This window comes from Microtus ochrogaster, chromosome 15 (assembly GCF_000317375.1).
Source record: "Microtus ochrogaster isolate Prairie Vole_2 chromosome 15, MicOch1.0, whole genome shotgun sequence".
Classification (NCBI taxonomy): domain Eukaryota; kingdom Metazoa; phylum Chordata; class Mammalia; order Rodentia; family Cricetidae; genus Microtus; species Microtus ochrogaster.
In genome coordinates, this window is record NC_022017.1 from 10,443,228 (window position 1) to 10,457,806 (window position 14,579).

The following is a 14,579-nucleotide window of genomic DNA, read 5'->3' on the forward strand; positions in this document are numbered from 1 at the left end:
GACCCTGTGCCCAGTTTTCCCTATCCAGTGTCTATGTGGAACGAACCAGAATTTCAACCCAAACCATGCCCCTCCCCAGGGTAGCCAGGCCTTCTCTTCCTCTGCCTTGGCCCCAGCCTGTCCCACATAACACAGATTATGCCCCGCAACCCAGTAAACCCCATTTGTGTTGATTTGGCCAAGGGGAGACACTGCTTCTAGCCTCTAAGTCACACCAGAGTTGGTTAGGGCAGGCCTTCCTCCTGCCAAAGGAGAGGACTCTTTCCCAGGAGACTTTCTTCCTCATATATCCAGAGTCCTGTGGTTGTGTGGTAGTCAAGACAGGCCAACTAGACACAGGATAAAACCTTTATTGCTGAACATAAAATACCCACCAGAGAAACCTGGCCAATGGCCTCTTCCCTGGGCAGGAGTCCTGGATGGGGAGGGCTGGGGCACAAGTCCTACAGCTATTACCACACCCACCACAGGAGAGAGCCTGGGGTGAGCCTCACATGGCACTCTGACGGGTGGGAGTCAGGGACAAGTCCTAGTGTGAGGCTGAGTGCCTTGAGGGGGGCGGAGAACAGGGGATGGACGGGGCCTTGGCTTGGTAGAGGGAGGAGAACAAGGTCTGGGCACACAAAGCCTCCAAAGGCTATAAGCCAAATGGGAGGAGCTATGTATCCCTGTTTATAGCCCCGGTTGGGCTCAGTGGCAGGCTGCTTCTCCTCAGGAGCAGTGGTGGGTAGAGCCTCCATCCTCTCCAGGGGTGAGGGTCTGAGGTAGGTGCGGGTTGGTTCCCCAGGAAGCCTCACAGGCGTGGTTTGATGTGTAGCGGCTTCCCTACATAGAGAGCAAACAAGCATCAAGCCACTCCAGCCCAGAAAGAACTTCCCCACTCTAAGTAAGTAAGTAAGCCTCAGGACAGGGAAACTACCTGCCCAGCCCTGCCAGCAAGGGTCTACAAGGAGCCAGATATCCTCCGGCCCCTGCCACCAGTCTGGCCCTGAGGAGTAGAGAGGGAAGGGGATCTGGGGAGTCTGCCAGTTGAAGGGCTTCCTGGGCTGAGTAGCAGCTTAGGAGGGCCAGGCAGCCCCTGAGGAGTGGGCGGGCCCACAGGTGGGAGCCACAACATTCTGTGGTTGAGCTATAAATACTGAATGCGTGTAGAAACGCAGGCACATGGCACACTCACACCTGGGAGCAAGGCTGCCAGACACAGACAAGGCAGGTGTGCTCTCCACATGGAAAACTGCAGTGTGTGCAAGCAAGTGGCCCCAAAGGGGTGGGGTGAAAAGACCAATAGAAGCTGACAGGGTCTGGAGGCAGGAGGGGCAGGAAAAAGAGGATCCCTGGAGTAGCATGTCCTAATGGCTCCTGCCTGGTGAGAGCTTTCTTTTCATAAATGTTCTGTGTCACTCTCCTAGGTGACAGTATCCGCTGGTCACAGCTATTTCAATGTGGCTATGTGGCATGACCCACGTGCCCCTGTAAGACCTCTCTCATGACGAGGTTCCTTTCTTCAGGGCTGTTAATTCCATTCACTATCCAGCCAGCCAAAGACAGGAGTGAGGCCCAGCAGCTGGGCCCAGGCCTGCAGATTCAACTGCCTGGGCCAGGTTAGCCCCCATTTGTCCTCTGGGCTGCTTCAACAGGCACAGCTAGGCTTCCTGCCAGAGACTGTCCCAGGCACAGCTGCACCTGCCCCTCCAGCTCCTTTCCTGGCTAAACAAGCCTCAAGAGTTTCCTGGAGCCCTCTTCTAGTCTGCCCAAACTGCACGCAGGTTTTAAGTCCCCTGTGGCTTTTTTGGTCCTCAGATTAACTTTTGGGTTCATGATCTTTAAGCCACACACTGCCTCAGGATCCCCGGCTGCTCACCAGTCAATGGCCACCTACATGAAAGAAACTGTTGCCCCATTTAGTTAGGTTCCAGTTGGGCAAGGGCCTGATATCATCCACTCTGCACCCAAGAAGGACGATGTAACCAGGAGGCAGTCCCTACAGCAGGCGCTTCAGTGTGCTCAGTGGGGCTGTTAGAGAAGCCTGCAGCAAGCATCTTCCATTAACGTTACGGCCGTGAAATATGACAATAAAATGATAGCCGTATGGTCGCAAATTTGCAGCCCGCCGAGCTGCGTGGGGTTTATCGTCACTCAAACGCGCAGAGAGCTGTAAAATGTTTACAGAAAGGGTCGTTTGCAGCCATAAAATCCTCTTTTCTCTCCTAAACAAGGCTGAGTGGAGCCATTTACCAAGCCCCAAACGCTCATTGGGGAGAGGGAACATCTGTTCTCTCCAGGAGTGTGCGGTGATCTTCCAGAACAAATTAACAGAAATGGGTGCTTTCTAATTAAATCAGCCCTCGCTGGGGTGGTCTTCAAGGCGGCCACTGCTGTGCTTGCTCCTCACTGGCCTGCCCTGGGCACCTGGTACACTGACTCCCAGGATGCCATTCTGAAGTGAACATTTAAAAAGACCCAGGAAGGGCTAGACTGCTCACCTGAATCCTTGATGCGGGGGCTCCTGGGGGTCTGGGGCCCAGTCTGGCCTCCTGGGCTCGGGGAGGAATGCAGGGAGATGAAGGATGGCAGCTTGCAGAGGCTGCTGGAGCCTGTTCCTGAGCCTGTCCCACCTGTCCCAGAGGCAGCTTCTTCCTGGTCCAGGGATGGGGTGGGGGAGCTAGCAGAGGGGGAGGAGGATGGGGAGGAGGCAGCAGTGGCCTTTGAAGACAGGGTAGAGGTGGAGGCTAATACCCTTGGGGAGGGGGGTTGAGAGACTGGGGCCTCAGTTCTGGAGGTCAGACTAGTGGACATCTGTCTGGCAGGGCGTTGAGCAGTAGAGGGCTTCCTGCACGAAAGGGGGAACAAAGTAAGAGTGGGTGGCTTCTCCCACAGACACGGAGAGAGGGTGCTTGTCAATTATTCACATGGCACTCATTCCTGTAACAGGGCTTCCAGCCCCTCGCCTCCATCCCGACCCTGGAGGCTACTGAGCATGGCTATACAGATCATACAGTTCAGGGACAGGCTGGTTCCACAGCCTTTGACCAGAAGGAGATACGGCTGAAGCCTGTGAGATTCCAGCTCCATTCCTCACCTTCTGGGGCCTAGGGTTCATCTGCAGGGAGTCCCCACAAACCACAGGAGATGGGCACAACTGTGGTAACCCCACCTTTCAGGGGCTTCTACCCCCTTAGTAGGGAATGGGTTTCTGAAAGCCTCCATGCATGGGGTGTTTATGACTCTGTCCACATTCAGAGATCTAGAATACAGGCATCTTAGGAGCTCTTGTCTCCAACTGAGATTCCCTTTTGGATCTAAAGCCCAGAGTGTTGGGGTGAGACTTTACCCCAGAGGGTCCTAAATGTCCTTAGAGCAGGGATGGGCCACCTCCATCACATAAGATCAAATATGCAGCACCCATATGATCTGTCACCTGAGTACATGGCCAGCTGAGGCCCTGCTTCTGGGGGCTCCATCACTGGGCCCTGGGGTAGGAGGTGCAGCTGTCCGCCGGCCATGTCGCTTCTGGTTACGATGGAGCAGCTGGCACTGGGCACCACGGGGACAAATACCCCTGCGGGCAAAGTCAGGACACAGCAGTGTGTGCTTCTTCTTGCACTAGGGGAAGAATAATTGTTGGTAGAACTAAGCAGATGCTATGGCTACACACAGAAAGGAGGGCCAAATACAGCCCACTGAGAGCCCGCTGACTGGAAGCGACCTACCAGGCCTCAGGGTCAAAGGCTGTTTGCTAGAATGATGAGGCCATCAGCCTAGAGTTGTTCCACCTGGACATGCACTGCGGGCAGAGCCAGGGCCAACACTTGCCTGGGGATTCCCAGAACCTGAGGCCAGGCCACTGCTGGGGCTCTGCCTGTCTGCTCTGTCTGTCTGTCTCTGTTCCAGTGGGTGTGTTTGGAGCAGAGGAAGGTGGGTGGGGCTTGAGGCCTCAGGGGACCTCAGGAATAGGGTTTGGGCCAGGAGCCCAGGCTAGCAGGCAAGGCAGGTCGGCTGAGGCCGGGCATCACTGGGTTAGGGCTGGGCCAGGCACTCGATCCATGGCACCTGTCATGGGGCTAATTATACCAGTGTAGAGGGTAGGGGGAGGGCATGCCAGGCAGCAGGTGTCCCAGGCCAAGGCTTAGACTCTGTTCTGTCCACCAGACCACATCAGGGGCTCCAGAAGCCTCTGCCCAGTGTACAGTGGCTAGGCCTATCCAGGGGGAAACAATGCAGAAATGTTGACTGGTGTTCAGGGCTCCCAAGCTCTACTCTGGTACAAAACCCAAAACTTCTCCAAGGGAGGGGCTACTACTCTCCCATAGTTTGACAGAGCGAGCCAGAATCTAGTCAATCGTGGGCACCCAAACTACACCTCCTACTGGACCAGGAAACAAGAAGCCCCAGGTCAAAATGAGATATTCCACGGGACTCACAGGGTTTGTCAAAATCAGTCATGGTACCAGAGCAGCCCAGGCTAAGTCATGGGTAGAGAATGGTAGCCCAGCAGTAAACAGCTCTCACGGTCTTACAGCCACATCCTCTCAGGCCTTACGACCTCCCTATTAGAATGTATCCTCTGAGGGAGGAGGGCATCCCCTACCCTGCTACCAACAACTAGGACCAAGCCTGGCAGAGTGCCTCACAGAGTGGGGAACACCCTTCTCAGCAGGTGTCCAAATGCAGTGAGAGGAGCTGGACAGAGTAAGCACCCTGCTGTGATTTGCTCCTGTGTTGTGCAGGTGCAGGCAAGGGTCCTCCCTTCATAGACTCACTTATTGACACCTACTAGGAATGTGAACTCCTGTGCACTGGGCCCAGCCAGCAACCTGGGGTTTAAAACTCAGGATGCCTGACAGAGGGGATAAAAGCTGGAATGGCCAGAGAACAAAAGACTCCCCACCAGCATGCATGTGTGCATGTAGCCATGTGAGCAGTGCAGGTATGTACAGTGTGAACAGTAACACTCAAGGAGCGTCAAGGGCCCCACAAACATGTTTATCAAAGCTGTAATAGATCATCAGAGCTTGGATCAGAGGCAGCCTGGACCCTACTACTCTATACTGTGGCCTACAAGCACCTAAAATGAGATGGGATTAAGCAGAGGTACCCTGCAGTGGTCAAACATGATGAACTTTAAAGTCGGCAGGAAAAAAAAGAATGCAAAATATGAAATTCTATTTTTCATTGACTACATACTAAAATTTTTGATTGAATTAAAAACAAATTCCACTTGTCCATCCCCCCCTCCCAAAACATGTGCATTCTTCCCAGAAAGTGCTAAGTTGGTCTAATGATCCTGAGAAGCACCAAAAACCCTAGAAAGAAAGGTAAAGAGCATCCTTAGATCATCCAAGAGCTATGAGAAAGCAAACAAAGAAAATTCCTAGGTAGCAGAGATGGGGCCCACCTCACTCTTAAACCTGGATATGGGCACTTAGGAAACAAATCAGGGACCACCTCACTCCCAGCCCTAGACACAGGCCACTCACTGATGCAAAGGCCTGAACAGCAAGATAGCCAAGGATCTGGAGTCAGGCTCTCACTCTTCCATGGCCAGCTAGACTATAAGTAAGAAGCCATGCGGGAGCTCTGTGGCAGTGCACCACCATCTGTGCAGGGTAGTGCTATTCCTAGGATCCTAGAGCCTTAGATGTTTGTAGAGAAAAGAGAACCCATCTCTCCAGAGATGAGAGAAAGCAGAAAAATGAGCCAAAAAATGTGAAGGAAAGAGATAAAACAGTAGGAATTAACACCAAGAAACTTCAAAGGTTCCTCTTCTCATAATCACTAATCAGGAAGCAAGGGATGAACAGCACAGGCAACGCCAGTACAGGAGTAACATCTGATGCTAAGACGCACAGGGACATGAGTCAAGGCGCAGCTCGGTGAGACAGTGTAAGCATGAGCGTGTGAAGTCTTTGCCCCAGTCCTCTGCACTTAAAAAAGACCTATTTCACATCAAGAACAAGCTTTATACCAACCAATCTGAATACATAGGTGACATTGGCAAGTTCCAGAAAGATTAACAAGAAATCTTAAAAAAAAAACTTGAATTTTTTGCCATAAAGAAATTTCAATCAGTATTTAAGAGAGTTCTAACTCAAAGAGTTTTTATTATAATCTTCCAAGAATTTTCAAGACACAGTTCTACTTCATAAACAAATCAAATCCACAGAGGGTAAAACAGAAAACCACAGTCTATAAAGCCAGAATCATCTTGAAAAAAAAAAGCTTGTCATAAGAACATCTAGGCCAACACTGGGCCTAGAGAAGCTGCATGATGAAGAGGCACTAAGCAACCAGGACCATGAGGAAATCAACAAACAAAAGGTAAAAGTTATCAGGCAGTGGTGGCACACACTTTTAATCCCAGCTCTTGGGAGGCAGAGGCAGGCAGATCTCTGTGAATTTGAGACCAGCCTGCAGAGCGAGTTCCAGGACAGGTTCCAAAAGCTACACAGAGAAACCCTGTCTCAAACAAAACAAAACAAAGGCAAAGCTGATTAGAGAAAGATTGAGGGCTGGCAAGATGGCCCTGTGGTGTGAAAGTGCTTGCCCTGAAAGCATGAGGAATTGAGTACAATTTCTGGCCCCCACATAAAGGCTCGGATGAGAGACCTAAACCTACAATTGTCATCTGACTTTCATATATTTGCCATGACAAATGGGCCCCCTCACACACAGCAATAATAACTAAAAATTAAAGTAAAGATCACCAAGCATGGTGGCTTAAGACTTTGATCCCAATACTCTGGAGGCAGAAGCAGGAGGATTGAGTTTGAGGCCGGTGTGATCTACACGATGAGTTCCAGGGTAGCTAGGGTGGGAAATATGGCTTGCTGGCTAACAGTGTGTACTGCTCTTAGAGAGGAACCTGCTTCAGTTTCCCAGAACTCATGTCAATCAAGTCACACCTACGGCTAACTAGGTTCTAGGGTATCTAATGCCCTCTTCTGGCCTTGGAAGGCACCTGCATGCACAAGATACACTCATCCACACATTCAAAAATACACAAATAAATGGTGTATAAAAATTTAAAAAGATTGATAAACAGAAATTATTATATTACAAGGTTAACTGAGAAGACAAAGTCTTAGATCATCTCCATAGAAATGAATTATTTAATAAAATCCAACCTTAATTCAAAGTTGAATTTAGGCAAATTAGTGAAGGAAAGGAACATATTTTTACTATAAGAACCTCCCAGACCTGGCATGGTGGCCTACACTTTAATCCCAGGACTCTAAAGGCAGAGACAACTGGATCTCGGCAAGTTTGAGGCTAGCATGGTCTATTTGTTAAGTTTCAGGACAACCAAGGCTACACAGTAAGAATGTCTCAAAAAACTAAAAATCAGCATGAGCCAGAGAAATGACGCTCCAGCTCAGGCAGCTGCCACCAACTCTGATGGATGGCTGTAGTTCAGTCTCCAAGACACACATGGTGGAAGGAAAGAGAACCAACTCCAACAAGTTTTCCCCTTACCTCCAGCTGCATGCAGGCACATCTGTGTGCGCACATACACAGATGTGCTAAATAAATAATGTAAAGACATTTAGACTAAAGCAGTAAAAGCAAACACGTTGTTCCAGAGGTTGGCAGCACAGGTTTCCTTCCCTGCAGTGCTCACTAAGCTCTGGTTCAGCACTGTGGCTCACTATGCCCAACACTTCTTCTTCCTCTCTTTCTGGCTTCATTTGAGATGGCTCAGAGGTTAGAGGCACTGGCTGCTCTTGCAGAGGACCTGGGTTTCTGTACCCACATGGAGGATCACAGCCATCTAACTCCAGTTCCAGGAGTCAAACACCCTCTTCTGGTCTCAGCAGTCACCAGGCACACATATGGTCCACAGAATACATGCCAGCAAAACACTCATACATAAAATAAAAATAAATAAAATAAAGAAATCTTTTTTTTTTTTCCCTTCAAGACAGGGTTTCTCTGTGTAACAAGTCTGGCTGTCCTGGGACTCACTCTGTAGACCAGGCTGGCCTCGAACACACAGAGCTCCTCCTGCCTCTGCCTCCACAGTACTGGATCTAAAGGCATGCACCACCGCTACCTGGCTACAAATAAATCTTTAAACAAGCAAAAAACAAAAAACAAAAACAAAACAAAACAAAACCAAAAAACCAAACTTCCAGAAAGCGTGCCCGATGGAGAGGAAAGGCTGGGGGCTCCCACTGCTATACTCTACTTATACTACGAAAGAAAGGGGGAATGTACTTGGACTAAAAAACAAACAAAACCCTCACTGATTAAAACACCAGCGTTTAATTAGGAATCATTACAATTACCATCACAGATACCATGTAGCAAGACAGCAGGAAACAAAATCAACATAAAGACTATCAATGAATAGCAAGAAAATAAAACTGTGTGGACCTGGGACTGAACCAGGGCTTCATGTATGCTAAGCGAGAGCTCTATATTCTATTTATAATAGTGTCCACTATATTCTATTTATAATAGTGCCACTTTAATGGTAGAAAGTTCACCATGATAAAGTGCTAAAAGCCCATGTCCGCTCTCACTGCCCTGACCCACAGAGTCAACAATCTCAATTAGAACTCCAAGTGTGCCAGGTGTGGTAGGTCCACCTGTGACCCCAGCACTCAGCAGGCAAGACAGGAGAATCCTGAGTTTGAGGCTAGCCTGGGCTATACAGCAAGACTCTGCTTTAAAGAAAAAACAAAACATGAGGCTAAAGAGGAAGCGTGGCAGTTAAGAGCACTTGATGAGCAATCAGGAATACAGAGTTTGGATCCCAGCACCCATGTAAGTCAGGCATTCCACAAATGCCTGTAACTCCAGCTCCAAAGAACCAAATACCTTGGTCTCTTTTGGCCTCCATGCACATGGACATGCTTATCACCTGTACATGTACCCAAGAGTACATACCACTCACACAGGCATAGTCATAAATAAATGAAATTAAAAATACTAAAACAGCCCAAAGGAAAAAAATACTAAAACAGCAAAAGAAAAAAGAAATCAATAAGCAAACAAAACAACCCAAGTATCTTTTTAACTTGATAAAGTGAATATCTACTGTATTTCCAGGCTCAGTGGTACTATACCTGCCCAGCATATGCAAAATGAATAAATGAATGGAGTAAAATATACTTTTGGAAGACTGAGGGTAAATATAGTGAAAACTAGCTGGGTGTGGTGGTACACAACTTTAATCCCAGCACTCAGGAGGCAGAGACAGGCAGATCTCTGTGGATTCAAGGTTAGCCTGGTCTACATTGTGAGTTTGAGGCTATCCAGGACTACATAGTAAGATCCTGTCTCAAACAGCAACAACAAGCTTAGCTGGTCGAGGTGGCTCATGCCTTTAATCCCAGCACTTGGGAGGCAGAGGCAGGAGGATCTCTGCGAGTTCAGTGTCAGCCTGGTCTATAGAGTGAGTTCCAGAACAGCCAAAGATACACAGAGAAACTCTGTCTCGAGAAACCAATCAACCAAACAACAAACAAATAAAACAGTAACAACAACAAAAGAAGCAAATCTACATATACTAATAGTAAGAATTCTTATTCTTCAAAAATACACCACAGAAATAGAAAATGAAAAGAAATAAATATTCAGAAAAAGAAGAATTGATTTCACTAAGGAAATGACACATGAAGACTCATGTCACAGTTGTATGACCTTGGGTATTTTAGAGAAACTTTGGACTGCCAGAGAGATTTTGGGTAATTTGAGAGAGAACTGGGTATTTTAGAGAGGCTTTGGACTTTGAAAAAGACTTCAGATATTTTAAAGGGATTGAACCTTTAAAGTACTGAAAATTTAATGACTATGGAACTTCTAAGTTATACTGTATTTATATTGTGACATTAATATGATATCTTAGAGATGAAGACTAAGAAATATTATTGTTCAATAGTGTTGTGTTGGTGTGTCAAATCGATAGGGAGCTGCTATCCTGGCTAGTTTATGTCCATTTGACACAGATTAGAGTCTTTTAGGAGAGGGACTCTCTACTGAGGAGATTCCTCCATTAAGGTTTGCCTGTAGGGGCTGGGGAGATGGCTCAGCAGTTAAGAGCACTGGCTGTTCTCCAGAGGACCTGGGCTCAATTCCCAGCACTCACACGGCTGCTCACAACTGACTAACTCCAGTTCCAGGGCTTCTGACACCATCATGCAATATACATGCAGGCAATGAACACAAAATAAATTTGAAAAAAGACTTGCCTGTAGGTAAGCCTGTAACACATTTTTTTGATTGGTAATTGATGGGGGAGGGCCCAGGCCACTGTGGGTGTTCTTAACAAAGCAGGTTGAGCAAGTCAATAAAAAGTGTTCCTCCATAGCCTCTGCTACAGTTCCTACCTCCAGGTTCCTGCCCTGGTTTCCCTAGATGATAGACTACAAGCTGCAAGTTGAAATAAACCTGCCTTAGTTAGGGTTTCAATTGCTCAGAAGAGACAGCATAACCACAGAAACTTTTATGAAGGAAAACATTTAGTTGGGTAGCTTACAGTTTCAGCAGTTTAGTCCACTATTATCATGGCAGGCAGCATGCAGACAGGGTGCTGAAAAAGGAGCTGAGAGTTCTACAGCTTGATTTACAGGCAACAGGAAGTAAACTGTAACACTGGGTGTAGCTTGAGCACAGGATGCCCCAAAGCCCACCCTTCCAACAAGGCCACAACTACTCTAACAAGGCCACACCTCCTAATAATGCTACTTCCTTTGAGGGTCATTTTCTTTCAAATCACCACAAAATCCTTTCCTCCCCAAGTGACTTCTGGTCATTGTGTTTCATTACAGCTATAGAAACCTAAGATATTTAAATACTGAGCCATGAGTATGTGCTAACCAGGAGGAGACAGGTATTAGAACCACTGACAAGGGTTTAAAGCAGCATCATAAACACGCTCCAAACTAATGAGACAGAGAACGTCAAAACAGGAGGGTGTAGTCAAACCAATAAATTTTAAGAGCTGAAAAGTACAACGACTGAAACAAACTCAGCAGTGGGCAAAGGGACAGAATTGGAGTGGAAACTAAAATGAACCACAGAGACAAAGTCAGACCAGGAGACCTGAAACTGTAAGCCAAGACCTAACTGTACTGCACTAGAAGACATTGAAGGAAAGGAAAAACAACTGGAATTCAAGAAGTAGCATGAACCCCAAACTGGATAGACCAAGAAATCCTCCTAGAATACATGATGATCAGATGCATAAAAGTTGAAGACAAAGAAATAACCCTGAAGCAACCAAAAAAAGAAATAATTATTTTCCCACAGAGGAATGAAATGACCATGAAGAGAGAAATAGCATAACCTTCTTCAAGATAAAAATAAAGAAAAATACTGCTAAGCTAGAATCTTTTTGCTTATTTGTTTTCAGAGTCAGGTTCTCATCATGCAGCCCTGCTTATCTTACAACTTGTTATGTAGCTCAGATTGGCCTAGAACTCATGGAGATCAGCCTGGTTCTGTGTATTGTGATTAAAGGTATGCTCCACTATCCCCAGCTTTCTGTTTTTTCCTGAGCTTCCTATAGTACACTCAAAAGTTACAGCATTTAGTGTGCTTTTAATTTTTATTTATTTTGTTTTAAGCAGAGCTTCATTATGTAGTCAAGGCTTTCCTTAAGCTAAGGGTGAGCCTCCTTGAGTACTTTAGCCTCTTGAGTGTTAAGATTTTAGGTTTGACCCTATACACTAAATATAAATGGCACAGATTCACTAACTAAAAAGCAGATATTACTGGGCAGTAGTGGCACATGCCTTTTATCTCAGGAGGCAAAGGCAGGCAGATCTCTGTGAGTTAGAAGCCAGCCTTGTCATACAGAGCTAGTTCCAGGACAGCTAGGGCTGCTACACAGAGAAAACTTGTCTCAAAAAGATCAAAACCAACCAAACAGCCAAACAAAATCCTAACAGATATTGGCAGAATGCACTTTAAAAAAAAAGTGGCTGGGCGGTGGTGGCACACGCCTTTAATCCCAGCACTCGGGAGGCAGAGGCAGGCGGATCTCTGTGAGTTTGAGGCCAGCCTGGTCTAGAAGAGCTAGTTCCAGGACAGGAACCAAAAGCTATGGAGAAACGCTGTCTCGATAAACAAACAAACAAACAAACAAACAAACAAATAAATAAATAAATGTGACTTAGTTATATGCTGTCTATAAAAAGTCACTTCAAATACAATGAATAGGTAAAATGAAAATAAAAATATGGAAGCTAGGTGTGGTGTATGCATCTATAATCCTAGCACTCAGGAAGCAGAAATAAGTAGATCTCTGTGAGTTCAAGGCCAGCCTGCTCCAAGTCAGCCAGGATTGCACAGTGAGACTGTGTCTCAAGAAAAAAAAATGTATATATGTGTATATATGGAGAAATTGGAGAGATGGCTCAGTAATTTGGAGTCTGTGCTGTTCTTCCAGAGGACCAGAGTATTGTTCTTGGTGCCAATGTTAAGTGGCTCACAACTGCTTGCAATTCTAGCTCCAGATAGATCTGTGCCTTTGGCCTCCAAGAACACCTACCTGCATTCATGTCCACATAACCAACACCCCCCAACACACACACAAGTTATATGATTAAAAATAAAATGAAAATGAATACATACGTAGGGGAGGGAGTCTGGAGAGATGACTCAGAGGTTAAAAGCATTGGCTACATCCACATGGTAGCTTACAACTATCTGCAACTACAGTTCCAGGGGATCCAATGCCCTCTTCTGGTCTCCAAGAATATAACATGATACAAGAGATGCACAGACATACATACAGGCAAAGTACTCAAGACACATACAACAAAAACAAATAAAATTTCAATATACACACAAACACACACACACATTAAAAAAAGGGTAGGTCATACAGAGTTGATCTACTGAAGAAAGGAATGGCCATAACTCAATCTGAAAAGGAGGCTGCTGAGCAAAGAAAGCAGAGCCAGAGGTATTATATAATGACAGACCGTGACTCTGTCAAGAATGAAGCAATTCTAAAGTGCACATGCCCTATCTGGCATGCTTGCACTTTCTGTAATCACAGCACTGGGAAGCAGGAGCAGAAGTGCCACAAGCTGGACACTAGCCTCCTCTCAGAGTGAGTTCTAGATTAACACAGACATCCTGTCTCAACAAGCCCAACCTAATAAATTAAAACCTAAAATTCATATGTACCAAACAAAATAACTTTTTCTTTAAAAATTATTTATTTTGTGTGTATTAGTATATTAGTATGTGTGTGCACCATGTGTGTGCCTAGTACCTACGGAGGTGAAAAGATAGCACCAGATTCCCTGATACTGGAGTTACAATGATCACGGGCCAACATGTGGCTGCTGGGAAACAAGTCCAGGTCCTCTGAAGGAGCGGCAAGTGCTCTTAGCTGCTGGGCCATCACTCCAGCCCTACGAAAGAGCTCTGTGGGAGCTATAGAGATGGCCTCATCTGGTAAAGTGCTTGCTATTCAAGCACAAAGGCCCTGAGATGGTCCCCAGAAGTTATGTAAAAAGATGGGCACAGCAGCACATTTGTAATCTCAGTGCTAGGAAGACAAGACAGCAGGATCCTCAGAGTCTACCAATGTGGCCAATTGGTGAGCTCCAGTTTCAAAGACCCTGCCTCAAAAATTAAGGTGACAAGCCTGTAAGGACGACACCTGTTATCAAGCTCTGACCTTTACACACACAGGCACACACGAGCACATATGCCAGAACACACATGCACAGGCATATGTATATACACAACAACAAAAAACTTACTGACATAAAAAAGAGATAAACAGACTCAGGAAAACTCAATGCCTGTGAGCTAAAGATGTAACTCAACTGGCAGAGTACTTGCCTATAATGCATGAAACCCAGGGTTTTGGTGCTCCCGCCATGTAACTCAAGGCAGGGGTGGTGCACACGTGCAATCCCAGCTCTCTGGATATAAAGGCAGGAAGATCAAATGTTCAAGATCATTCTTAGCTACATAATGAGTTAGACATCAGGTTGGGCTACATGAAACCATGTCTCAGAAAAGAGAAAACTAGACAAAAAGTCAGAACTCAAAAACATCTCTAAGACCAGCAAGGTAGTTCAGCGGGTGAAGGATTGATGGTACAAGCCTGGCCACTTAAATTCAGCTCCTAGAACCAATCTGAAAGTAGAAAGAGAACGGCCTCTGCAAAGTTGTCCTCTGGCTCGCATCCACGTACCACACAGCATGTGCACGCTCCCTCCACATCTTTGTGTGTGTCGGTCTATGTGTAGTATATTGTATATATATACACATATAATATATACTCATACACACACACACATATATAATAATAACAAAGGAAATTTTTTAAAAAAATCTTTCAAAAGCAAAACCTATTTATGGAGTCCCAGAATGTTTCACCCAATAAAAGAAAACATTTTTTCCAGGGTACCACATGGTGATGTTTGTTAGGCCCAATGTTCTCATATAACAACTGAAAACTGGCATTTGTGGTCTGACATGTTTTGAAGCACAGCAAAGGACAGACTGTAGTTTCAACCCTGGGAAACAAATAGATGTAAAGTTTTGAGTTTAGCCTTGGTTACACAGAGAGATTTTTGTCCCAAACCAAAAAATAAAATAAAATGCAG

The 14,579-nt window shown here is 46.1% G+C and overlaps 1 protein-coding gene across 1 annotated transcript in view; it reads right to left on the reverse strand.

Annotated features, from left to right (window-relative positions):
- Positions 1–334: 334 nt before the first annotated feature.
- Positions 335–14,579, reverse strand: part of Zc3h3 (zinc finger CCCH-type containing 3) — an 84,457-nt gene continuing 70,212 nt past the window's right edge. The window contains exons 10-12 of the mRNA XM_005354058.3: positions 3,419–3,603; positions 2,484–2,830; positions 335–825 (exon numbers count right to left, since the gene is read on the reverse strand). Coding sequence (XP_005354115.2) covers positions 794–825; positions 2,484–2,830; positions 3,419–3,603 — 564 coding nt within the window. The 3' untranslated portion in view covers positions 335–793. The remainder of the gene's footprint in view (positions 826–2,483; positions 2,831–3,418; positions 3,604–14,579) is intronic.